Source organism: Thermobia domestica, chromosome 2 (assembly GCF_964235325.1).
Source record: "Thermobia domestica chromosome 2, izTheDome1.hap1.1, whole genome shotgun sequence".
Taxonomy (NCBI): Eukaryota; Metazoa; Arthropoda; class Insecta; order Zygentoma; family Lepismatidae; genus Thermobia; species Thermobia domestica.
This window is the reverse complement of record NC_137455.1, coordinates 22,617,166-22,642,540: the sequence shown is the minus strand read 5'-3', so window position 1 is coordinate 22,642,540 and position 25,375 is coordinate 22,617,166. Positions and strand designations below refer to the sequence as shown.

The window sequence follows — 25,375 nt, the reverse complement described above, 5'->3', positions numbered from 1 at the left end:
CAACTACCCTGAACTAATCATATCTGCCGAGATTAAGCTTATTGAAACGATTTTGGAAATATTTCTTTTTAATTAAAAAAATTAAAAAAAAAAAGAAAACTAAAAGAGCCTAAGAAAGACGAGGGGTCAGTGATTTTGTATTCGAGGAACGTTGGCCATAGTCGTTTGTTGGGTGGGGTTGAGACTGAAAGAGTGGGGGAAAGAAGGAAAAGGGTTTTGCCAGTGTAATACGTGAGGAACTGATTAAGCATTCCTGACAAGAGGAGAGGAGACTATGTATACTCTTGGCATACTCCAAAAATGTTTAGCATACTTAGGATATCTCTAGGATTTTAATTAAATGGCCATTATTGAAAGGGATGGAAGAATTTCGTCTCTCTACAATCTTCTCAGAGAACTTTATTTTGGGTTGTTTTAAGATGTGAAAAGCTTCTTCATTTGTGTATACTTACATAAACTATGAATTTTGAAGATCTTTTCCATCATTTCTTTATGTATTTAAGCAATATATTGGTACATAAAACAATTAAGAAAAAAACTTTCTATTTTATAGACAATTTCACCGAAAAATATGCATGGGCTATTTACCCAAGACAAAATTGGTGTATTCTTTAGAGATGTTGCAGATTGTCATATCGAATTGTTTTCTCCCGTAAGCAGAAAGCTCTAGTCCATTTTCCTAAGTTTGTGAAACCACTAAGCTAGTGACAAAGGGGTAGGGTGGCTAGTTTATTTCCGTTGTAGTTTGAAAGGTACGAAACCTATCTGAAAATGGCGACCTTGAGTAACGGGATAGAATAACCACTAAAAGAAGTTTAGACGTGCAAGAACTAAGTATGGCTTCATTACACAAAGATTAACTTGCACATGACAAATAGGGATGCATTCGAGTCGAGTCGAGTCGAGATTTAAGCCTGTCTCGACTCGTCTCGAGAAAATGTTGTCTCGACTCGTGTCTCGACTCGAAAATATGTTCCTGTCTCGACTCGTGTCTCGACTCGACAGTCTCTGTCTCGACTCGACTCGAATTCGAGTCGAGACGTCTCGAAATTCGAGTCGAGACAAAATATACGAGTTAAAATATACGCACACATCAGCCAGAATATTATGACTACCTACTTTATTGTCAGTGTGTCCAACTTTGGCACGGATAACAATGGCGACGCGTCTTGGCATGGACGCAATGATCCTTGAAAGGTCACTGGAGAGAGTTGATTGGTACACATAGGCAAGGGCGCCGATTTTTCTGTAAATGTGGGGGACATTCAGATGCAGAAGGCATATATATGAGGATTTTAAGACAAATTGTATTCAAATTATGCCAAATATTGTATATTCACAAATACAATGCGGGGGCTCACATGAGCTTTGGGGGTGCCCGGGCCCCCTCGGCCCCCCAGGATCGGCGCCCTTGCACACAGGTCATCTAATTCCCGTAAATTCCGGGAAGAGGGGCGATGCGCTCTGAAGTCATGTTCAATCACATCCCATTTGTGTTCGATTAGGTTCAGATCAGGCGAGTTGGGCGGCCAGCACATCACTTGGAACTTGTCCCTGTGTTCCTCGAACCACTCCATCACAATCCTGGCCTTGTGATATGGTGCATTATCTATTCGAAAAATGCCATTACCGTTGGGAAACATGGTCGTCGTCTGCAAGCAGTATGTGATACGCCTTGGCCGTCATGGTGCCTTGCTCGAGCTTCACTAGACACATAGATGCTCACGTAAATGTTTTCCGGAGCATAATTACGCCACCGCCAGCTTGTCTCCGTCCCGCAGTACAGGTGTCAAAGAACTGTTCTCTTGAAACACGACGAATTCGCACCCTCCCATCGTCATGATGAAGAAGGTATCGGGATTCATCAGACAATGCAATGCTCTGCCACTGTGCCAAGGTTTAATGACGATGGTCATGTGTTCATTTCAGTCGCAGTTGCCGATGTCGTGGTGTTAACATTCGCACATAGATGGGACATGGGTTTCGGAGGACCATCGTTAGGGGTGTTCGGTGCACTGTGTGTTCAAACGCACTTGTACTTTGCCCAGTAATAAAGTATGATGTTAGTTCTGCCACAGTTCGCTGCCTGTCTTGTTTTACCAGTCTGCCCAGCCTATGACGTCCGACATCTGTAATGAGGTGGGGGCGCCCAACCCCTCGACGTTTGGACGTCGTTTTCCCTTGGTTTCGCGACTTGTTGAAGACACTCACCACAGCACTCCTCGAACATCCGACAAGTCCTGCAGTTTCCGAAATTCTCCTGCCGAGTATGTGGGTCATTACAACCTGCCCTCGGTCAAACTCAGATCGCGCGCCTTCCCCATTCTACACACGGCCAGCACTCTCACTGATACTACATGCACCGTACGTGTGACTGACTAGCAGGCATTTGTCGGCAGGTGACACAGATATCGCCTGGACGGAAATTATATCGATAGTAGGTTGGTAGTCATAATGTTCTGACTGATCAGTACATACTAAATAAATTTAAAATGTAGGAAATTTTCAACATTCTGATTAACTTGCAGGAAATTTCACAATGAAAAGAAGCAACTGACTTGGACAAGACAACGGTTAGTTGATGGAGCAATGTTTTTTTCTGGTCTTTGAGGTGTGAGCTTTGACCATGAATTGTGAAGTTTTGATGTTTGGTGCTCATCAGTCGCGCTTCCATTTTTTTCTAATTGTTCCAGTTCATGATAATTAACAATACATTGCGCAGTTCGAATACATGTTCACGTTTTCATTCAATCCAACTCAAGCCGCTTCAGATACTATAGAGTTGTATTTGTTTACGAAGAATTAATTGCGTATTAGAAATACACCCCAACAAAACATTCTGCGTGCTCATCTGCTCAGTATTCAAGGTTTTAATTACAACCTGAATTGTTAAAATGCGAACGTAAGTTGCATTAGATATCTAAGCAGTTCCTAGTCTATGGATAATTCAAGCAATGCTAATTAAGGTCTTTCTAGCAAGCAGTTCTGCTGTTCATAAACCTTACGCATTGGAGTAGGAAAAAAAGAAAAGAAAAGAAAGAAAGAAAGAAAGAAGTAAAATTGGTAATTTTGCAACCGTGACTCACTCGGGCTCATGCTCTCTATCCTCAATGGAGCTCGCGTTCGCTAATCTCAATGAGGATCACACTAGTCAAGTTTCTCACTAATTCGAGCTTGAGCTTGATATTTACTGTGAAATTCTCTTCAGCTCGATCTCGTAATGCCACACGTCCTTTCTTGTTTTTACATTTGTCTCACCATTTTCGATTTATACGGGTGGCCGTGGACTTTTCAATTAAATTTTTGTTTTCATTTTGACCCACCGCCATTTTGCACAGGGTTGTCGTAGAGAGTCGAGACTTGCTCCATTTTCCTTCATTTTACAACAGATTTCAAACGATGTGCTACATAAACCCCCTTGCCATTTGAAACTTTTTAGTTGGATCCCGTCTGGGGCCCTGCGGGGAACCCTGAGGCAAACTTTTTACCCCAAAAAAGTGTGGCCTTGAAAATGATGGGATACAGGTTCACCGAGTTTTCCATTTACCCAATCGTTTCCGAACAAATGACTCGGTTCAAACTGTTCTAACAGGTAATTTCCTAGCTATGGCTTTTTAAATATCTAGAAATTGGCCATGTTTTGGCCAATATCACGGGAACGGTAAGCCATAGAGATATGATATTGGTGGTAATCAATCCCTAATAGAATGCTAAACATTTTTGTCCTGATATTAATTGGTGGCCACTGGCCAACTGGCCATTGGCCAAACCACTGGCCAGTTGGACAGTGACTACCGGTTACTATTTGGTACCAAAATGTTTACCATCCTTTTAGATATTGATCAACACCAATATGATCTCTCTATGACTTACGGTTCCCGAGATATGGCTGCTTAAATTTCTGTAAATCGGTCATATTTTGGCCACTATCTTGCGAACGGTTAGATTGACGCGAAAAATTTAATCATTTTGTCTAATAGTTTTTGATGCTCTATCTAATGCAGTGTACAAAATTGAAAAAATTGCAAATAACAGACAGACGGACAGATAGACACACAGACATAGAGAATTCAGTAACGAACTTTTTAAGTTCGTTGCATATGTTGTAACTTACGATATCCCGCCCGGCGACACGTATAACTTCGGGATTCGTCTAGTTATAACATATCCAATGTGAACACAATTGTCTCGTTCGGATCTCACAAGGGAATCTTCCGAAAATGATAGCTGCAGTGAAAGGTGTGGCCTATGCCACTTGAAAGAGCTGTAACAGAGATGAGCATTCCCAAAAAATTAGCTGCCCACAGCAATAGGCTCAGGAAATATAAGAGGTGGAAGTTCGGGAAACAGCAAGGCTGGACAAGGGGGAAAAGTGCAAATTCCACAAAAAAAAAGGGGGGCACGGCAAAATACAATGCTGACAAGTGATGTATAGAAAGAGACTTGCCACAATAGGGAACAAATGAAGGCCACCAGTGGGGTTAACAGTGTTGCCAACTGCAATGAAAAGTACATGTTTTGGAAAGAGCACTATATGAAGTGAGTGCAATATTCAGTGTCAACCTGTCATGTAGAACATAAGATATGGCGTGTCTAATCAGTGATACAATCTAACAAAAGAAAATAGAAAAAAACAGAAGTACGAAAAATACGGAAAAAACGGAGTTGGCCATAATGCGCCACATTTGATCAGGGGCTGTACATATTAGAATGAACAAAACAAGAAGCACCGAATATGCAGGAAACCGACGTACCTAGAGTCGAAAAGAAAAACGAGTTCCAAAGTTGGCAAGACTGGCCATGGACATCCAGACAAGTCTAATATAGTTAGGCCATTCGCTTCAGAAAAAGAAAATTCCGGCAACAGGCATCACTCGGAATGCATCAATGTTAGAGTGATTGAGGCAATGTCAAGTCGGGGAACATGAAATGGTTGGGTTGAGCCAACAACCGATAATAGAAGTAGTGAACATTATGTCATGGTTGGGTCGTAGTGGGAATATGCAGGGTGTCCCATCAAACTTTGTGACCTGAAAGATTTGCGAAACGAACAAAAATGTGACGGATCCAATTGTCCAGGAATGTACCAATGTCAGGGGGTGATAAAAGTCTGTGAGAGGCAAGTGCCCCCAGGATCCCCAACATAGGGCCCCAGGAGCCAACTTCAAATTTTCAAAAGGAAACAGGGACCGAGTGTTATTTCTCTCGATTGATCATGGAATGTGCAACAACATATATAGGAAACATTTGCTATATGAAGCATGTTTTTCTAAATGGACGCCACAAATATGTGCTGTCTTAATATGGCATCGAACAATGTGATCTCAAATTGCTGCGAAGCGAAAAGGGATGCAAATCCAATTGCACAGAAATGTACTCATGTCGAGGGCCAAGAGAACTTTGTAAGAAGCAAGTCCCCCAGGGCTCCCATCATAAGGCTCAAGGGGGTCAACCGCATCATTTCAAATGGGAACAGGGGCGGATGATATTTCTCTGGATAGATACAACACCGTCTATATATATATAAAAAAAAACATTTGCTATATGAATATGAAACAGATGTCAGGCAAGGACAACTAGCGGTGTTTCCCATATGATCAGACGATGACTTATTTATGGCACGAGCCATAGTAGAAGGCGGCTTAGTTGAAGAAACTACACCCTCTCAGTAACCTAAATTGCACGAAAATTTCCAAAGCAGGTTCATTGACCTGACTACCGCATGTTGCCCACTTTGTCCAAGAGCGGGATGGTTTGTTTCTAACTTTTCTACCGAAAAGCATTTGTCTGGAATGGTGTTTCGGAGACAATAAAATAAAGAAATACTAGGCAGAGAGAGAGCAGGGAGGAGGGAGTGTACCAATTATTCTTTCCTCTAAACCAGCGTTTCCCAACCTTTTTCAACTTGCAGCACACTATGGGTGTAACATGGATTCTCGCGGCACACTTATAGATATTATTATTTGTAAATATAAAACACACTGGTATTTTTTTTCTTTGATTACTGATCTCCTTCGCACAGAGAAGAAAGCTCGATCACTGGGTTTCCTCGTGTAAATCACTATGCTTATTTTTCATTCTAATTTAAAAGGAGAAAACAACTGCAATGAAATGTTGGACTCAGGTTATTAAAAATACGCTTACTCTTTCGAAAACTGTATCCAACCTTTTACTAGGGCTGTTCCTAATTCCGGAATTCCGGAATTTTTCGGAACGGAAATTCCAATTCCGGAATCGGAACACAGTTTCAAGACGTTCCGGAATTTCGGAACGTTCCGGAATTCCGGAATTTCGGAACATTCCGGAATTTCGGAACATTCCGGAATTTCGAAACGTTCCGGAATTTCGGAACATTCCGGAATTTCGGAACATTCCGGAATTTTGAAACGTTCCGGAATTTCGAAACATTCCGGAATTTCGAAACATTCCGGAACTTCTTATTGAAAAAATAATTTTTGCTGTTACCCCGAACTGAGAGGTGTGCGCAAAGCTTAGCTTTGAAACTGGATATTGATTCCGCTGTGCTGAAGGAAAGAGTTTTGGTCCACGGCAACTGGTTTGTTTCATTCTCTAGATCCGTTCACTGTGAACGATTGCGCATAAGATTTGGAACTTTGTCTGGTTATCCATAAAGTCTCAATCATAAGTGATTCAGTGTAAATTCCGTGATTTTGTTGCAGAAGTCGGAACATAGAAATTCGAGCTAGTTCTTCCCTTTAGTTTGGTTTATCTTCCGAGAAACACCTTTTTTATAAACCACTTTGTATATTCTTTTTTAAATGAATACCGACTGTACCTTTTCCATTTATACGAGGCAACCCTAACAAGAAATTGAACTGCATATCTTTTGATGTATGGCCATTGTTAAGTATCTGAAGGAGGGGCAGAGAATCATTTAAAAGAAAATACGATTTTCAGTAATTAAAGGGATAGGATAGTCTGAAATAAAAATGTACAATTATTATGCTGCTGTCCGTATTATGTAAAAATATGCATTATTGATGTTACATGAACTTTTTGGAAACTAGAATCAGTATTTCATATTTTCAGGTTCAAATCACGCAAAGCTAAAATTATTAATGCATCGCTTGTATTGTATTTAGTATACTGCATGCTGCAAACAGCAAAAAATTTCTTAGAACAAGGGATTACTGTTTAATGTTTTTTGTAACTTCTATAATCATGATGCTACTGCTTTTTTTTTTTTTTTTTTTTTTTTTTTTTTTTTTTTTAATGAAAGCTTTATCAAGCATTATTTGCATAACTTGTCAAAATGTACAATGAGAGTAAATCGAATAGAGGTGCAAACTTTACATAATATCTTATAATTATTCACATGTACGCGCTACTCGTTTCTTGTCCTGCAACACTTATTTGAATAACTAACTAAATAAAGGTGTCTATCAGTTAAATACTAAGCATTGGAACCTACGTATGAAGATTAGTTCTAACTCTACTAATCAAAATTTTATGCAAGGTGATAAATGAATTGTGTGAGTGAAAAACATTTAAAATTGGTTTGTTGAGAAATTGTATTAATCACCAATATATTATCAATGTTGTGAAATTCTGATGTAAAAGCATGTTACTTTCTTTAAACAATTGCATCGATACAAGCCAACAGAATATGTACATTTTCATACAAAGCTGCAATATGAAGGCTAGTTATACATTCAGATGAAAGGGTCTGCACCAATGACTAACTAACAACAAGAAAGGTAAATGTTCAATTAGTATACCCGAAATTGTGAGTAGCGATGGTAAGAGTTAAAAATGAAAGAAATCATTTCGTAAATGTTAATATTCACATTAAAAGTATTAGCCTAATGTTCATATTTCGCTCTTACGAAATAATGAATTTGCATCAAAAACTATTCGTACTTCGCGTAAATTGATTTTTACAAAAATTGATGTCTTACTTTCCTTGAGTAGAAAAGTTGGCGAAAACTTTCTTTCTCCTGATTTCTCAAATAAATCAGATAAAAAAGATCAATGAGATAAAAGAAGTTTGTTAAGCTAAAAGTCCATAAAGCCCATTTTATGCGATGCAATTTTCTATGCAATCTTGCATGCTAAGAGTCATGCGTTCAAATTATTTCGTGTAATAATAATTAACATTCAACTTTCCATAGTAAATTGCACGTATTTCACCTTGTTCGGAGATAGAACATGTGCAATCTACCATGGAAAGTTGAATTCTAATTTTTATTACAGGAAATAATTTGAATGCGTGTCTTCTAATTTTGCATACATAATGGCCTTGTCTAATATCGTCTAAAGTCTACTTTCCCCTATTTTTTAAAAAAAAATCATCTGGGCATTTATATGAAAATTGACATTTAATACATGCCCTTATAATATTTTATCAATATCATTGTTCTCTAACAATATTATTTTCTAGCACAGAAATTTTGCTTTTTCTTTCAATAGTAATTTACATTTACATTTTTGTTGCATTATTTGATGACGTCTCAAGTAGCATCAGTTATACCATTTCAGGGTTTCAGTTGTCAAAATTTTCACAATTATGTATTACTCATGTGTACTCCTTGTACTTTAGATTAAAAGTTCATTAATATAATTCCAAATGACATGACTACAAATGTTTCGTGTGCTCTTGTATTGTTTGCTTAATAGTAAAACAAATATTTTGGAATTAAAATGCCAAACATGTAAATTGTTTCCTTGTTGGTACTTCAAAATACAAAATGGCAATGATTGAAAAAAATGTAAAAGATAAAGATAAAATGCTGTACTTTATTCCAATAAGTGTAAATACGAGAATGCATAACTGTTTAAGACATGTTGCTACTATATTCCATAGATACCATAGTGAAAACGAGAAAGTATTTGCGAGTAAATTTGTGGGATTAAAGCCTTGTAATAATGTTTGAGAACCGTTGCCTCAGGACTGTTTCGAACTTTTATATTCAAACTTCGAACTAATATTAATATTATGATTCCAGAATCAACAGAGAGCTTCAAAATTTCAGTCTTGAAAACAATTCCGAAATTCATACTTTTGAGCATTCCACAATTCCAAACTTTTGGAATGTTACGGAATTTGCGGAACATTCCGGAACTTCGAAACGTTCCGGAATTTCGAAACATTCCGGAATTTCGAAACGTTCCGGAATTTCGGAACATTCCGGAATTTCGGAACATTCCGGAATTTCGAAACGTTCCGGAATTTCGGAACATTCCGGAATTTCGAAACGTTCCGGAATTTCGGAACATTCCGGAATTTCGAAACGTTCCGGAATTTCGGAACATTCCGGAATTTCGAAACGTTCCGGAATTTCGGAGCATTCCGGAATTTTGAAACGTTCCGGAATTTCGGAACATTCCGGAATTTCGAAACGTTCCGGAATTCCGGAATTCCGGAACATTCCGGAATTAGATGAATTCCGAATTCCGGAATACGAAATCGAATTCCGAACACCCCTACCTTTTACTAAGAATGGAGATCATTAAATAACGAACGAAGAAATAAATCTATTTTACTTTTAAAACACAAATGTAAATAATTTATCGAAAGGATTGAATGATTTTTAAATTTTCAAGTTACGAAATAGTCTGTAACGATAAAGAAGCAATAATGGTCATAACAATAACAAATACTTCTTTCAACATTAGAAATGTACAGAAAAGTAACACGTCATGAAACTTAAAATTGTAGATTCATAGTAGAGGTTCATAGTAATGTGCAATACAAATATACATTTTCCCCTACGTTTTGCAATTTGATTGCTATAGAATTAATAATTTTGTTTTGATATCCTCGCGGTACATCAGTGGCCCATTCACGACACACCAATGTCGCGGTATTTTCACTGCTAGCTTCTCATTTTAGACAGGTATATTTACAACAAAGGGGGTAGCGTGCACCTTTGCACCCCCTTAAATCTGGCCCTGTCCAGAAGTTATGTAGCTCTATATCGTTCATGGAAATAAAAACACAATAGTTATAACTATGCTAAATTACTATAGACTGCCAATTGCTCATTTAGACAATTTATGATGTTCACTTTATTGCAATGTTCTTATACAGACTAGATATAGGCTACGGATAATAGTTTTATACAAACTAGATAATCAATTATTATTATTATTATTATTATTATTATTATTATTATTATTATTATTATTATTATTATTATTATTATTATATTTGAAGTATAATCAAATATCACGACATTAATTACTAGTTTTAATTAACTGAATTGAGCTGAAAATTAGATCTTGATCTCGGAAGATTAACTATTAAATTTATACGTTCTGTACCTTTCTAAAGTAATAAATGCTGGAATTGGTTTCAAGGCTGTTCCTGAATGAATAATTTCTTCATAATAATATTAAAAGTTTTAGAAAAATTTTCGAGACATTCGAGTCGAGTCGAGATTTTTATGAGCTGTCTCGACTCGACTCGTGTCTCGACTCGAAAATTCGAGTCGAGAAACACGTTTGTCTCGACTCGTCTCGAATTTTACAAAGTGTGTCTCGACTCGAATCTCGACTCGAATTCGAGTCGAGTCGAGTCGAGATTCGAGACATGTCTCGACTCGTGCGCATCCCTAATGACAAATATTCTTCCAATATAGCTTCATTATACAGATATTACTTGCACATGGCAATCAATATTTTTCAAATATGGCTTCAGTACACAGATATTCACTTGCACATGACAAACAATATTCTTCCAATTTAAGACACTTAGACATTGTAAGTGTCTAGTGACAATTGCACGTGCTTTCTGCTCTCATGGGTCCCGGGTTCGATTTCTGGTAGATGTACCCACCTCGAATACAACCCAAATAGTGGTTCGGATCTCGCTGTAACATAAGTGTTATCTTTTGTCAGTTCGTTGTTATATAAACAACAAACATTCGTACGCTAGTAGAAAGCGTTCTTAGTTCGCAGTTGGGAGGTCCCAGATTCGAAGCCGGTGATCTGCCATCCAAATTGAGATATTTCTTCACTTCCGTCAGGAAATACCAGAATATAGAACCTTTAACTAACGGTCCTGGCCGACTTCCTTTTCCCATTCTTGTTGTTTGACTTGTTAATTGCTAATTACTCCAGTGTATATTGTCCGCATAGGTTGAAACTAGATGATTGTGATTAATAAACAAAATAAATGGATACTTTGTATGTGTCGATTATTTCTGTAACGTCATAAATGATTTAAGTCCTTGTTTTTTTTAATAATGAAGAATACCTTGAGAAAATCGTACCATTTTACAATTAATACTTAAAAATTATCTGTTTAATATTATTATTTTTCCCTCTTGACCATGTCAGTATTTTGAAAAGTATCAAAAATAGATAAAAAGCGGAAATATTGTACTAGAACTTGTTTAACTGAACGTTCAAACAAACCTCTTAAAACATTCCTTCCTAATTCCTTCTATGATTACAATGAAAACATGCAGCTCTACTCTAATTGAGGAAACCTCAGTGATAAATACCATTATGTGATAATGTAAAATTTAATATCATAATTTCCAGATATGATCAAGGCGAATAATACAGTACAGCTTAATACTGGTATGTTGGTAATTTTGTTATACCTTGTTGTCCTTCACGTGTTGCAAATTTGTTTCCCTATTGCCATCAGGGTGGAAAAATTACTTTGTTAAAATTTGGTTATTACTTTTAAAGGGCTTTTGGTTAACCATGGACGTTTCATTGCACTTATTTGTAAAATTTTAAATTTGGTTGTTCCTTTAAACTATTACTACAAAATTGAGATTTAAACAATCAGGCATTGAGACCGATAGAAATAAGTAACCTTCTAGCAGATCTATATCAAATTGCCTAGTTAATAGCTTAATGTTGAGTTCTTGGCTCCTGTTGCATTTTTTAAAAATGAATATTTAGGATATTTCTCAAATAGAACACATGTAGATGTATGGGGAAGTATCCTTCTTCGCAATTGGTAATCGAGAGATTCCAACTTCAAATACGGTTGTAAGTCGTTATAAGTTTCCTATGGTTTCCCCCCTCAGTTCCATTACACGAATGGTTAGTAGTTGCCATAAATATAGAACTGATACGATTTTCTGATTTTTTTTTTTTTTTTTGAATGTTTGTAGTTTAGAATTATGACATAACCTCAAAAATAATAAATGTGAAGTTTCTGCTTCCTCAGTGACGACGCCAGTTTTAATTACATGGGGGGGACATGTGGAGGGCCAGAGATATTTTTTTGGGAGTAACTATTATGTACACCGAATATAAAAGTTTTTATATTACTGTAAAGCATGTCGAGGGAGACGAAGCCATCAGTGGCACCCACTTTCTTGCTCCCGTCTAATGTCGTCACCCCTTAATTTTTGTAGAATTGTGTTCACAAAATAGCAGATAGCACTTAGTAAAGTAGTCCAAATTCATGGACAGATTTGCGTAAGTCAGGCTAAAGGATCAGGTTTGGGGCCGCGGTGACTTCAATGGTAGAACGTTCACCTTTAGTGCATGAGGTCCTTGGTTCGATCTCAGCTCTCGCCAGGTGAACTTTGCGGTGGACAAATACTGTGTGCGTGGGTTCTCTTAGGATTCTTTCGTTTCCTCCCACTTTCTTCATTCCACCATTTCATTCACTTCTCATCATCACCGTCTCCTTTAACCTATCCGGCATAACAGTGGGATATGAAACTTAGATTTCATTTTTTCCCTAACGGATCAGGACCAACCAGTCTTTTTTGTCTTTCGTGATCTTAAAGAAGGAATTGATTACTTCAGGAGGAAGGAAGCAGTTTTTCCTATACGGTGCCTTTTTCTATCCTCGCCCATAGTCAAGTGTTTTCAAGAAGACTTTTATTTGTTGAATTGTTACTCGTCTTTTATGACGTCACAATAGAAATCGTACTTGCACATCATGAGAAACTAAATAATTCGAGCTTCCTTGTGGCTATATACTTAACACCTACGCGTTCTGCGCTGGATCCTGGGGTTCGATTCTCGGTAACAGCTAATGTCGTTCGGATTCCACGTTAAGCTCTAGATTCGCATCTTATGTTACTAAAGTGCTGAAAGGGACATCAAAACACAGAACCAACTACATAATTCACTAATTAGCCTTTTTATTCAGTTGTTGTATTTGTGGTATCTCTAAGCAGAATTTCAGATCCTAATATCTTCATACCAGTTCTCTAATTTCCAGTTTACCACGTTCTTTTAACCAAAGAGAAAAGAAACTAGCTACTTACTAGACAAATGAGCTAGAGCTTGCTTTTGGGTAGAAAAAAAGAAATTAAATCTTTGTTTTACGTCCTACGATTATCCCGGTTAGGCTAAAGGGGACGGTGATGATGAGAAATGAATGAAATGGTGGAATGGAGAAAGTGAGAGGAAACGGGAGAACCCATGCACACGGTGTTTGTCCACCAAAATGTTCACTTGGCGCGAGTTGAGATCGAACCAGGGACCCCAATCACCAGAGGTGAACGCTCTGCTACAGATGCTTTTGGATAGAGTACCAATGCATACATGTACAGTATTTGGTAAATACTTTACGTTTTGTGAGGAACTCGAATTTTATTCCTTAAGAAATGAAAAAAAAAAGTGCTTCGCTCTTGTTGATTTCATTGCATCCTTTGTACTGGTGTTAATCCGGTGATGTTGTACAAAGTAGTGCACAAACTTATTTAAAATTACATTATTAAACGGAAATCTCTTGTTTCCAATTTTATTCTATAGAAAACTGAAGAAAAATAGCTTCCTGTGTTTGTTTAAATACAATAGTCCGTATTCGTTTTTTTGCATTATTCCACCCTGTCAACTTCTAACAAATTGGTATCCTTTGATTGCTCAATCATTGGTTTCCTTATGTCAGATGTCTCTGTATTGCTTTTTGGAAGCGAATTTGTCTGGTGTTTTAAGTGTATATATATATATATATATATATATATATATATATATATATATATATATATATATATATATAAGATGATGGTTTAGGGGGTTACAAAAAACTAATGAATATATTGTCAATGTTCAAAACAGGTTTTGGTTTTGGTGGTACCCAAATATCGCTAAAGGGCATTAGATCTTTAATACGGGTTTCGCTTGTGGAAAACTGGCAATCATTTCCGTCGGTACAATCAAGACACGTGGAGCTAATAATTTCAATATTCTAAGTGAACCGCAGTTCCGCTTAAAATAAATCACGCACAGAATACAAATTCTGGATCTTTTTTTTTCTTTCTTTTCTTCCTCTTATATTACAAGTTTTCTTATTTCATATTTCTGGAAACTTGAAGTAATTAAGATAGTAGTTATAGCTATGAACCTTCTATCATTCTCTCTTCCTCTTGTCTTTTCATGGTAACTAGAATTATGTCTTTCTACCAAGTGTTACTTGTACGTTGCGTTTAATGATTTTTTTTGTGAATTCAAAAAAGTAAATTCGTCTTCCTGCCGTAATAGGTACTAATTAAGAAATAAATCTGAGGGCAAGTGGAACGTTTGTTCTTTCGGAAATTAGTTTGTCAGATTTTTTTTTAAACTCTAAATGTCAAATATCTATGACACAAGTTGTGTTCGTAGCATTTCCATCCAAGAATTATTATTATTATTAATCTCTATACGTAAAAATGAAAGTCACTATGTTTGTGACTTAACTCTTCAACCATCCAATCGATCTCGATAAAATTTTCAACATGGATGAGGTTTGAGTCTGGGACTGTTTTTATCATTTCATTTTCACGATACAATTTAGGGGAGGGTAAGGAGGAGATATTTAAAAATGATCGAAAATGACCGATATTAGTGTCGAATCGTTTTGGGGTCGTTGAGACGAATAGTGACACTTCCGGGGAAGTTTAAATCCAAATTGACCTTTTTATGTCCAAAATGAAACGTAGTCTCCCGGTGCGAAGAACGCGTATTATACTGGGAATAAATAATCGGACATGTTTTAATTTTTAGCAAGCTTGCTTTACAATCAGGGGATCTCGGTTCGAATCCAGTCTCTCTGTGCATCCTGACTGATAGTGTTGCCAACGAGACGAGAAATAAATTTTAAAATTTGAGACGAGACTAGTAACATGACAAATCTCGTCTCTTTTCTTGAGACGAGAAATTTCTTGTCTGGGTAAGCAATACTAATTTATCCAACTCTTCGATCTCAAACACATTTAGTGTTACATGATTTATAGTACAAAAAACTATAAATTAATAAAGTCATTGTACGAACAAAATGAACATTTATCGATTTTTTAAAAAAAGATATGCAAGTCATTGCAGCAAATAGGAATGCGCACGAGACGAGTCCAGACAGGATTTTCCTGACAAAATTCAAGTCCAAACACTGCTCTTTCAATAGAGAAATATACATTTTTCGAGTCCAAATATCACTTTTACAGCACATTTTCGAGACGAGACAGCTACTAATCTTGTCTCGTGCGCATCCCTAGCACCAAAATCTCCAATGTTAAATATGGTTTAAATGTTAATAGATCACTGCCTTCGTGGACCTCTCGTAACTCGAAAGAATTCTGATAACTTGTATATCAAATTACAAGAAAAGAAATAATTAAATTTTGTACATAAATTTTCAAAACTAGACTAGATTCTTCCGAGAACCGAGACGGAACGTCTCGTCTCGTTTATTTCCCATCGTTGTGGTTATTTTTTCAGGTTTGTTAATACCTCTGGTGTAAATTGGTCACGAAACCTATCTGGACATTTACCTAATTAATTAACCATAAGCCATTTATAGAAATTAAATTGTTTGTATTTTGGTACGTCGTAAGTGTGCAGTAAGTTAAGATGTTTATGACTTCAGGGCTTCACAACAAGAAATAAGTGATTGCAGCCAATTTCAGCTTCACTGCATATTTGCCATTTGAATACGCATGTCGAAAAGGTGTCATGAAAATGCTGAGTCGTCTCATGACCAGTACTAATAAACGACGAAACAGTGAGAATGTCACAGTTGACTTCAACGAAAACTGGAGTTTTACAGTTGCGCCGTGTGGTGTCGCTACTGTCGTAATTGGTTTGAAGTTATGGTTTCTGTTGGTGCTGTTGCATATCCCAACAGTTTAGTGGAGTAAAAAAATATTTGACTTTTACGTCCCAAGCTTTTGCCGTGTGAGCTAAAGGAGATGGTGATGACGAGAAATGAATGAAAATGGTGGAATGAAGAAAGTGGGAGGAAATGGGAGAACCCCGAGAAAACCCACGCACACGATATTTGTTCACCACAAAGCCCACTTAGCGCGAGGTGGAATCGAACCAAGGACCCCACACACCAGATGTCACCAGGCTTCAGTTTAGTGAAGTATTTTAAACATACCTCATTCCAGTATTTCGTATTAGCCCTACAATTGAAGTTAAAATTGTGTGCATATTTAAATTGATATTTATAACTGTGAATTTATTAATCGCTGTGGTGTAGTGTATACTGTATATATATATATATATAGTAAATTTTACTGTCCTTTATATCTTGCTTAAGATGATGGAGTTAACTAACTCCCAGAAGCCCCCTTGCATACGCCACTGGTTGAGGAATTAGTGGATTATTGACAGATTCGGATGTTTGTACTAGTTTTATAGAAAATATATTCATTGCTCTAAAACAATTTTTATGCTTTTATTTTCTTTACAGGTATTAAACCTCGAAACGAAGATAGCAAGAACATGGTGCTGACAGGGGTGTCGTCACCGACGGACGTATTTTGTAGTGTTCCCGGACGTTTATCTCTGCTCAGCTCCACTTCAAAATACAAAGTGACTGTTGGTGAAGTTCAGCGACGCCTCTCCCCGCCAGAGTGCCTCAATGCCTCGCTGCTCGGTGGCGTTCTGCGGCGGTAAGTATATCAATATTTCATATTTTGTTTTTTTTTTTTTATGAATAGGGGAAAAAACTATTTCTATATCACAATTAGATCTAGTTGTCGCATACAGTATGATTGGACTAGATCAGCATTCTCTAAACTTTTTTTTTTTTTTCAAGTGAGGACCATTTTTATTAGTGACTGGACCAGAATGGTCTTTTTCCCTTCCAAAGAAAATTTATCATATTTATCTTTTGAACATACATTATCAGACTAGTTATATTTTTAAAGTGTAGTTACATTTCCTTAATTTTAAGATTTTTTTTGTTTGTTTGAGTTGTTTAACATCCCGTTCAGCAGTGAGGCTATTTGAGACGTGGACCTACTGATTTAACGTGGAATCCGAACCACATAAGCTCCCGCCAGGAATCGAACCCGGGTCTCCCACGAAAAAGGCGAGTACACTAACCGCTTAGCCACGAAGGAGCTCTATTTTTAAAAAAAGAGAGCGTTAATTAAAGAAAATATACATTAGTTTCCTTCAATAATAAGGTTATCAAGAATATTTTATAGCAGATAGATAATGTGCATTTCATAAGATGTCAGTCCTGATAAGTGCCATATATTCTGTTTATATAATTTAGGCGCGAATATAAGGCATATTTCCCTCTGTGATGTAAAACTATATTTTTTATGAAATATCGAAATAACAAATATTTCAGTCCACGGATTTTCTTTTTACAGTTTCAAAGACATGTTCATATAATACATCTTGGTGCGTGGCACGTAAAAACATTTATTATTATTATTATTATTATTATTATTATTATTTTGTTTGCTTGCAAATTTATTTTACGTCCAAATCTATCTTCTACATACTGAGTACATTATTGTAGCCACTGCACACCCACACACTGAACTAATTTGTTTCCTTACAATTTTCTGCTTCATATTGCGTATTCCTACTTTTTGGCAAGAATTCAGTGCTTTCGCCCCACTGTGCGTCATGACTGATAGATTCTAACTATATTGTATCCTGAGTTTGATTCCCGGTGGGGACGCTGTCGCTAAAGTGTAAGTTTTTTTTTAAAGGCCAGCCACCCTGGGTGAAGTTATCCAGGATTTTTCCTCATTCCCATCAGGTAAATGCCGGGATCGTATCTAACATACCGAATAACAGATCCCAGGCCGCCGCCTCTCTTCCCTTTCCTCGGATACTGATAGTCGACGTCATCGATGTCATCTCTCATACATGACGGGCTAACATGGCCATAGATGCCGGAAGTCCAGAAATCTAATTCCTAATCCTAATCTAATCATATTGTACTTTTATTTTGTAAAAGCTCCTTCGAGATTAGTATAATTCATAACACAATGCATTGCAAGTTCCTTTTCGTTGTAATGGCATAGACATATGGTACGTAAAAAAAAAAAAAAAAAAAAAAAAAGCTAACAGTATGGAAAATAAATAGGTTTTTCTCTTTCAATACTTTATCCAGCGTTTGTGGACCTGAAAATATGCACGTCTTCATATACAAAGACTGTTCCACCTTATGACGAGAATCTTTTTTTTTTTTTTTTTTTTTTTTTTTGAACGAATTTTCAAAAAGAACTTATTATGTGCATAATTACAGCACAGTGTGTGTTAGTGTGTATATTATCCATCTTTCCAAGTAGGCACGAGAAGTCATACTGAAAAAAGAAAAAGAAAAGAAAGATGAAAGCATCTTGTGTGCTCAATCATAGCCCTATTGTTGGTGCAACAAAAGGGAGCACTTCTTTGTTGCCAAAATATTAAGCTGTTTTGTATATTGTGTGCTAGAAGTTTGAGAAATTAGTCATTGTTTGGTACGTAAATACAGCCTTAGCGAGTTTTTCCAAGTATTTTTCAGTAGCATTCCCATTACACACTAAAGCTTGTAGAGGAAGAAATAATAATAATAGGGTCTAAACAACACGAAAGTACCTATCTCAGCAAGAATGTATGTGATACGTATGTAATAATTGGCGTAATGAGAATGGATTTTTTTTAATATATATAAAAAAAAGTGTCGCCTTTGTTAAATAAGAAAGTTTAGCTTCTTTTTTAAAAAATATTTTTGTTGTAACTACAAACTTTTCTATTGTGGACGGAGGCTGTAAATTAAAGTAGTAATATTAAGTTCTTCATGTTGTTCCACCCTCCTGAAAAATCCATCAACTTCTGAGGCGGTTTCAGCAGCAGTCAGTTAGATTCATAAAGAAAAGAAAACAGCTTTCTTGTTCAACAAGAAGTGGTCATCAATCACTTCAGATGTATTTTTTTTTTCCTTCGAAGAAAAGAAAAGAATATCGTTGTAGATCACCACCACACCTCGTCATAAGCAGTCAACGTCGTGTGCTGAAAATAAAAAGAAGAAGAAGAAGAAGAAGAAGAAGAAAAACTGAAAAGTTAGGTACAACAAGGGAGCTTGTGCACAAAATATCAAAAAAATACAGACGAAAGTTGCTGAATTCTTAATATTTCTAGCAGAATACGCGTTCTTCCAGTGTTTCTTCCAGGCGTATTTTTTTGGGAGGCCACTGCCCCTCGGAGCTCTGAGAGTGTCCCCTTCCCGGACAAGACCAAAATAATATGTCTATAATATCATAATAAATAGAATAGCACCAGGAGTGCACCCCCCCGCCCAGGAATCCTAAGTGTTCGCTCCCGGAACATTTTTTTCTGAAAGAAACACTGCGTTCTTCGTACGGGAAGAATACATTTCATTTTAGACGTAAAGGGCAATGGAGGCTGAGTTTGGATTTAAACGGCATCGGACGTATCATTATTCATCTCAGCGACCCCGAAAACTATGGATTCGACACTAATATCGGTCATTTTTGATAACTTTACAATATTCCTCCCTCTTCTAAGTTACACCGTCAAAGTGAAATGATGATTTAAAAAAAAATAAAAAAATCAGGTCTCAACCTCATCTATGTTGAAAATTTGATCGATATCGGTCGGGTGGCTCAAGAGTTATTAAGTTTTATTTACTTTCTTATATCTCTTCCCCTAAGTTCTACCATCAAAGTGAAATGACAAATATTCCGGACGTGAACCTCGTCTATGTTAAAAATTTGATTGAGATGGTTCAAGAGATTGAGAGTCACAAATATAGTCACTTTCAATTTTATAATATAGATTTCCTCTAGTAACATATTTGATAAGCTTTATGCAGGTAAGCCAACAATTTGCCATCATTTATCCAGCAGTTTCAATCACCCAATCACTTCTTTTTCTCCGTCTTTTCCCACTTAAGGTAGGTTCGACGTTTTTGATGAGTCTTATTCATAAAAACTCTGTCCCGAAATTCTTCCTTTATTAGATCTTTCTTCTTGAAGTCATTCTTAACAATGTCCATCCATTTCGGCTCTGGCGTAGGGATCCCTAGTTCGATCCTAGACAGCCAAGTGAGTTTGTGGTGGACGGTATCGTGTCTCCTACCTTCTCATTCCACCAATTCTTTCATAACCATTCATTTTTAATAATTATCCGTCTCCTTTAGCCTAAAGGGCATAACTGTGGGACGAAGAATTATTATTATTATTATTATTATTATTATTATTATTATTATTATTATTATTATTATTATTATTATTATTATTATTATTATTTCATTTGTAAAAACATGTTCACTCGTATCCCGTTGCATTTTAATCTACCTGTGCCACTCAGAGTCTACATTCCCGCGGCAGTGCACAGTATAAACTTTTATTTTGAACAACTGAGTAATCTGAATTAGATTTATTCGATACAGAATCGATCTATTGGTAATTTGTTTCTGCGGTGATGTTTCTGCGGATGCAATAAATCAGTATCAAAATGTCGAGAAATTGTCACCTTTGTGATTCATACATCCTATCACCCTATACTAAGTGCCAAAATTTCAGAGTCCTAGAATAAACGATAACGGGAGAACCATTGAATTCCTCTGCAACAATTAGTTGATCTCAACAATGAACCAGTCAACACTTCGAAAATCTGCATGCACGGATCAATTGTTGCGTACAGGCATTATCTTCAAATAGGCTGAGAGCGAAGAAAATTCAGTATTCATAGAATATATTTATATTAACTAACATTGAAAAATTAGGGCGATAAATTAGATGCCATCTCTTATCACAGAAACAAACTTTTTGCGGCCTTACACTATTCTTAACATAATTTTTACTATAACGCACGTGACTGTAAGAGAATTTCAACAAATAGCAGAATCTCGAAATATTTGAAATTTCAAAATTTCGTCTCTGCTTTTAAGCATCTTTCTTTCATTCTTTCTTCAACAACTCGCAGATCTTACCTGTATCAGTTATCAGCTAGTACAAGAAAAAAAGAAAAAAAAAAGGAGCACCCAAGCTTGGAATGAATATTATTTTCTAGATGAGTCATGACAGATGATATCTGCAGCAACAGAGCGTGCGATTCACGCCCTGTCTCGAGTATAATTGAAATTAATTCCTCTTTAACTCTTTCAGAAATCATGCATATGGCCAGTGCTATTTTGCACTTGCTTCTCTGTTGCCATTATTTTTCGTAGTTAATTTCGGTCTATTTGAGGCACTCGTTGGTCTAGCGTTTGGACTTGAAACTGCAGAATGCATGTGGTGAATCTCTTTTCTCATGGCTTACGTTCTAAGTTGTTGTTTTTTATTTTAAATATACTATTAAACGTTTAAATATACTGTTATACGCGCCTTGGATTGAGCCTTTTTCTAAGCTCTTTCTAATTAGATGTTGAGCAAAAAAAAAAAAAAGTTAAAAACTATTAAACTTTTCAATGGTTAATTCTTTATTTAAACGTTTAGCTAATTAAAAGTTTTCTCGTAAAAACTATAAACGTTTCGATGTTTAATTTTTTATCTAAACGTTTAGCTAATTAAACGTTTTCCTTGGAAATTATTAAACGTTCCGATGATTCTTTCTCTAAACTTTTAGCTAATTAAACATTTCCTCTTAAAACTATTAAACACTTCGATGTGGAACTTTTCGGAAAGGACAATTCGTGGGTAAAGGGGCTAAGTGGCGTATTTTGATTTTTAGGATTTTACAGTAGAGCGATTTGAAAATTTCTCGTTGAACATTATACTATGCTACTAATTTCAAGATATATCAGTTTTAATAAGTTGATATCTCTGTTATTGTAAGGAATTCAGATATAAAATTTTATGGTTGATAGAACAGGTTAAATAGTTAGATGTTGGTCCTATTCAACTCAAAATTTTTCGAGCTACGCCACTTCGCCCTTTACCGACGAATTTAGGACCTGGGAAGAGAAGGGACGAATCCTGAAAACGTGGTGTTGGGAAATCAAGCTGAAAGTTTTGCAAGTACATTAAGATAGCGTGTGCGAATCTGTTTATTTTGAAACTGTGAGAAAACTAAGGACGAATCAGGGCAAAACATTGTTTCTATGTGTTGCCCAGACCTGTCATGCGAGGGAAAAATCGATTTTTTCGAGTTCGTTCTTTCACTTCCAAGGTCCTGAATTTGAGTACAGTTTCTAGTAAATTAAAAAGAATATAATTTTGTGGACGTTCCGGCCATAACACTGTAGTACGTCCAGTCATACCACCATTATTTCCAAAATAATGTTTACCAAACGAAAAAAAAAACTTTTGTCGCTGACTGTACCATGAACCTAAGTGACGTTCACTGCGTTGTAGTTATTTATGTAGGAACAGGAATTTAATTAAAAGAATCTTGCAATTTGAGAGAGAATGCAACGTTCCAGAGAATAAATTTTGTATTTATTTATTTATTGTAAAAATCACCTTAACGTGAAATTCGAAGTATATGGGCTCATGTGTAATCGAATGCTAGTCTCGAAAACACTATCCATTTGGCTAGGATATAGTGATTTATTTAAATAAATTCATTCCCTTTTAGAGCCAATGTAAAAGCAAAGAATAATTCTATTCATTGATTGTATGCATCATGTGCTGATTGTATTTTTTTTTTCTATCTCTTTCTTCCTATAACCAACACTCACGTAATTTGTTTTGCTTTGGTTGTGCGTACGCTGACCACGTGAATGGCCGCACACACACTCAACGCCAGAGGCTAGAAATCGCCACAGGATAGGTTTCTGGGTCATCATGTCATTATTCATTGACCCTGAATCTGGAAACGCACAGGAGATGATCCTACTACAGATGATGGAAATGATCAGTCGAAACGATTTCAAATAAATGAGTGTTTTCAAACTCATAAAATGCATTGTAGTGGTGATGAAAACATTGAATTCATTTAATTAAATGCTCCATTTTTGTTTAATTATAAATTACATTGAGAGACCTAATTTTTCGAGCAGATCAAAGTTATGAAGCTAACTTTAAATTGTAATAGTAGTATGTGTAGTTATGTTTTAAAAATCTGATAAGCATTTTTGATGCATCTATGAAACAGATTAATGTAAAAAGCCATAATTGTAGGCTTAAACTAATTATTCCTTTTTTTTTTTTTTTTTTCGAAAATTGTTCAGACGGTTTGATTAATCCAATAATTAACATTTTTCGAAGAATTACTCCAGTAACGAATAAATTTTCTAACAGATATTCCGGTAATGAGTAGTTCTTAACTATTGGGTTGGCTCGTAAGTGTTTGCGTTTTTTTTTTTTCAGTGATATTTTGCATAAAAAATAAAATGTTGTGGCAATGTGTGTTGTTATATTCGATTGGGTATTATGTGCTCTACAGAATGGCGTGTTCAGATTTTTTAGGCTGATATACTTACTGTTCTTTTCAGGTCATTAGAATGGAGTGTCCAGTCGACAGAAAAGAGCATTTTCAACACCTGCTGCTGTTTGGGTTTAATCGAGGTGCCAAAGCCACAGAAGTTGTTCGACAGATTTGTGCTGTTTATGGCGAAAATCTGATACCCCTTAGGACGGCTCAATATTGGTTTAAGCGATTCAAAGACTGCACTGTCGACCTCAAAGACGTGCATTGCACCGGACGCCCCGTTCAGTTCGATGAGAAACGACTGAATCAACTTATTCACGAAAATCTACGCCAAACAACAGGGGAACTGAGTGCTCCAACAGTATCAAAGAGCGTCACCTTCACTCGATGGGGAAAATGTTCAAAAGTTGAGCGCATGGGTTCCGCATGCTTTCACCGACAGCAACAGAAATCAACGTAGCACCTTGCCGTCTTTGAATCACAACCACCAATATTGAGCCATCCTAAGAAGTACCGCTTCTTCGCCATAAACTTCGAACAACTTCTGTGGCTTTGGCACCTCGATTAAATCAAACAGCAGCAGGTGTCGAAAATGCTCTTTCTTGTCGATTTGACATTCCATTTTAATGACCTGAAAAGAACAGAAAATTATCAGCTTAAAATATATAATATATGAACACACCATTTTGCTCTATCGAATAACATAAAATGTTGTGGCAATACATGTAATTTTTCATCCAAAATTTGCACTGAAAAAAATCGCAAACACTTATGGGCCAACCCAATATTATTCCAGTAATAAATAGTTTTCGAATAGTTGTTCTAATTTTGAATATTTTTTTCGAACAAGTATTCCAATAACTAGCAGTTTTTGGAACAGCTGTTTGAATAATGAATTTTTTTTTTTTCGAACACTTATTCCAACAGTAAAGAATTTGTCTAGTAGTCAAGTCATTCCGATAACGAGCATTTATTGAACAATTATTCGAATAGTAAGCAACTATTTGCACGTTTAAATGAATAAACAATGAAAGATAATGTAGCAATTATTCAAATGGTAGAAGAAAATTATTTGATTAAGAGGCCCCATTACGGCGAAATTAAACTACTGCTAATTTTACAGTAATTATGTGATATCTTCAATATAGGTAAAAGATTTAATCGAAAACTGAAACAAGAGCTCGCTAGACAATATTATTTTACATGAGATAATATTATCACGACTCACTTATCTGCTTTCGGTTTCCATCCATTTAGAAAATCGGTATTTATTTTCGCGTTTCTAAATGGCTGCAAACGGAAAGCTACTAGATGGCTCGTGATAATAGTACCTCATGCAAAATATTGTTGTCTAGGGCGCTCTTGTTTCACAATTTAATTATCTCTTATCTATTTGAAGATATCACATTAATTACTATAAGATTAGCGGTATTTTAATTTCGCAGTGATTAGGGACATCTTAATGAAAATTTGCTCGTGATATCATCGCTTATTCTGCTTTACATTCTAGTGAAAACGTGAATGCGCAAATTAGTATCACGTGTGAGAGAAGAAGATGATTTAACCGATTTAAAATGTCTGATCATCGTTGTTTCTGAAGCTGTGTGAAATACAAACACGACTATTGAAACAAGGTTGAAATTTATGTAATTAAAGAAAGAGTACGAACAGGGTATACACTGCTACAATTAGAATCTCATGAGAATGTACCTAGTGTAAAGTACCTCTCAAAAACGTAATTTCTAATTTGAGATAGTATGTAATTTTAAAATTTGCATTATTTAGCACTTTCGCATGGAAGGGGAGGTTAGGGGAGAAGGGGTTTGTTTTCGGAAATTGTTCGCAAGATTGTAAGATTGTACATGGCATGCTTATATGAAACCAC

At 36.2% G+C, this 25,375-nt stretch overlaps 1 protein-coding gene across 9 annotated transcripts in view; it reads left to right on the top strand.

The window, feature by feature from the left end:
* TfAP-2 (transcription factor AP-2) overlaps positions 1–25,375 on the top strand; it is a 1,022,457-nt gene that overhangs the window by 862,605 nt on the left and 134,477 nt on the right. For all 9 annotated transcript variants that reach the window (XM_081740097.1, XM_081740157.1, XM_081740115.1 and 6 more), the window contains one exon: positions 16,616–16,817. In XM_081740097.1, coding sequence (XP_081596223.1) covers positions 16,616–16,817 — 202 coding nt within the window. The remainder of the gene's footprint in view (positions 1–16,615; positions 16,818–25,375) is intronic.